We start from the raw sequence: 1,841 nt of genomic DNA, 5'->3' as shown, positions 1-1,841 counted from the left end.
AACGAAGCTGGCTTTATGCACATCCCGAAACAAATCCTCCCGTGCCTGGGCACCGGTTTGGGCGCCTCCGGCAGCAGCAGCAGCAGCAGCAGCACTTGCTGGGCAGCGGCGGAAAAATCGAAGCGGGGTTTCGCCGCCGCCGCCGCCGCCGCCGCCCTTGCGCGGCTGCGGGAGCTGCGGCTCTTCACGCGGTTGGTTTTAGCGAGGACACGAGGCAGGCTGGACACGCTGGGGTTAATTTAACTCAGATGCGTTCAGCTTTGTCCAAAAAAAGCCCTGGTGCTCATGAGGGGCCGTGGGGGAGAAAAAAGGCTTCGCAGCCTGCCTGGGAAGGGTTTTTTTTAAGACTAGGCATGCTCTTGGGGAGGGGGGGTATTTTTTCAGCTGTGTTTGCAGTATGACTTGTGGGTTACATCATCTCTGCTAAAATAAATAGCACGTAGAGAGCGACGCGGCACTGAGAGGATCGATGAGGCTAATTTGTGGGGTTAATTAGTGACTCTTCTAGGTCAGACAGGGCCTGTGAGCTGCAGCGTGCCAGGATCCAATGATCCCACCGTGCCATGCTCCATCCAGCACCACCAGCAGCCAGGAACTGCCAATCCTGCTGTGCCCTATGTTGACCAGCATGGCCATTTGCAAACTGCTGTCTGGAGGGGGCTGCTGAGGTGACCCCCACCCTGCAAGATGCYCCTTTGGGGTTGCAGCATGGGAAATGTGGGCAATAACGTGCAATATTGTCCCAATGGGCAATATTGCAAAAATGTGCAATAATGCAACACCGTGCAATGTAAGGACAAACAGGTAAGCTTTTGCTTGCAGCGTGCCAGGGAGGACAGCCCTGTCCCCGTCCCCTCTGCCCCACTGGGGCCACCCCCAAGTGCCATCGGTGGCGCTGGCCAAAGAGCAGAACAACGTGGCAGCTCTGCGCGGCGCACCCAACGCTGCGCCCAGCACCACCCTACCCTGCTGGCTCCGCCCCCACTCCCTTCTCGCGCTCTGATTGGCCATCCTCAACGTCCATCAAGCCTGGCGGGAGTAGGGGGGGCGACAGCGCTGCGGCACGTTGGTGCGGCCATGTTGAGTGTGGCCTGCCTGGATCCTTCCTGGCGTGGCCAAGCGGCTACGGCGAGTGTGGCCTGGCCAGCGCCTCGGTGGCGCGGTGCGGCGGCCATATTGAGTGTGGCCTGGCCGGCCCCGCCTCGGGGCGGCCATGTTAGTGCGGCCAGGGGCCTGAGGGGAGGCAGCTATGGAGGTTTTAAAGCTGCTGCGAAGGGGGTTTCTGTGGTTGCAGAGGCAGGACTGGGCCTCTGCCCTTGATATATAATCAGTATGGCCAAAGCTGTAGTGATTCAGGGCCTCCCTGAATTTTGGCACAGGTTTCCTCCTGCCAGGAGGGAGATTCCCCCCCAGCGCACACCGGACACCCCGGATGCGCATCCCTATCGCGACCCAGTGCCTTCGCCTCTCCGCCTCACGAGGACGCAGGCGCCCGGCTCCGGGCTGCGTCTTCACGGCCGTCCCTGAGCGCCACAAAACCGCCCTTTGCTCTCGCCTTGGGCGTCCCAGGCAGGGCCGCCCTGGCGGCGACGCCGCTTCGATAACGCCGAGGCGCTGAGCGGAGTTTGAGCCGGGTYGGGGCCAGCACTCCCCTTCCAGGAAAGCTGGGCTTCTCCTCCGGTGGACTTTGAAGTCCTGGAGGAAACGCCGTGCTTGAGGAAGGGCTGCTGTAACCGGAGAGGAGTCTGCTGCTCCTGGGTCTGCAGGGGCGAGGGGCAGCAACAGGCCCTGCAGCTGATATTTGGGGAGCAGGTCACACCCGTGACACCGCCCCCCCCCCC

The 1,841-nt window shown here is 61.8% G+C and overlaps 1 protein-coding gene across 1 annotated transcript in view; it reads right to left on the bottom strand.

Moving 5' to 3' along the window:
- MRPL48 (mitochondrial ribosomal protein L48) overlaps nt 1-1,024 on the bottom strand; it is an 8,894-nt gene extending 7,870 nt beyond the window's left edge. The window contains exon 1 of the mRNA XM_026085142.1: nt 966-1,024. Within this exon, the coding sequence (XP_025940927.1) occupies nt 966-1,024 (59 nt within the window). The remainder of the gene's footprint in view (nt 1-965) is intronic.
- Nucleotides 1,025-1,841: the final 817 nt, after the last annotated feature.

The sequence above is a fragment of the Apteryx rowi genome, unplaced genomic scaffold, assembly GCF_003343035.1.
Source record: "Apteryx rowi isolate R43461 unplaced genomic scaffold, aptRow1 scaffold_660, whole genome shotgun sequence".
Classification (NCBI taxonomy): Eukaryota; Metazoa; Chordata; class Aves; order Apterygiformes; family Apterygidae; genus Apteryx; species Apteryx rowi.
The sequence above is the reverse complement of the archived record's forward strand: the minus strand, read 5'-3'. Positions and strand labels throughout refer to the sequence as shown.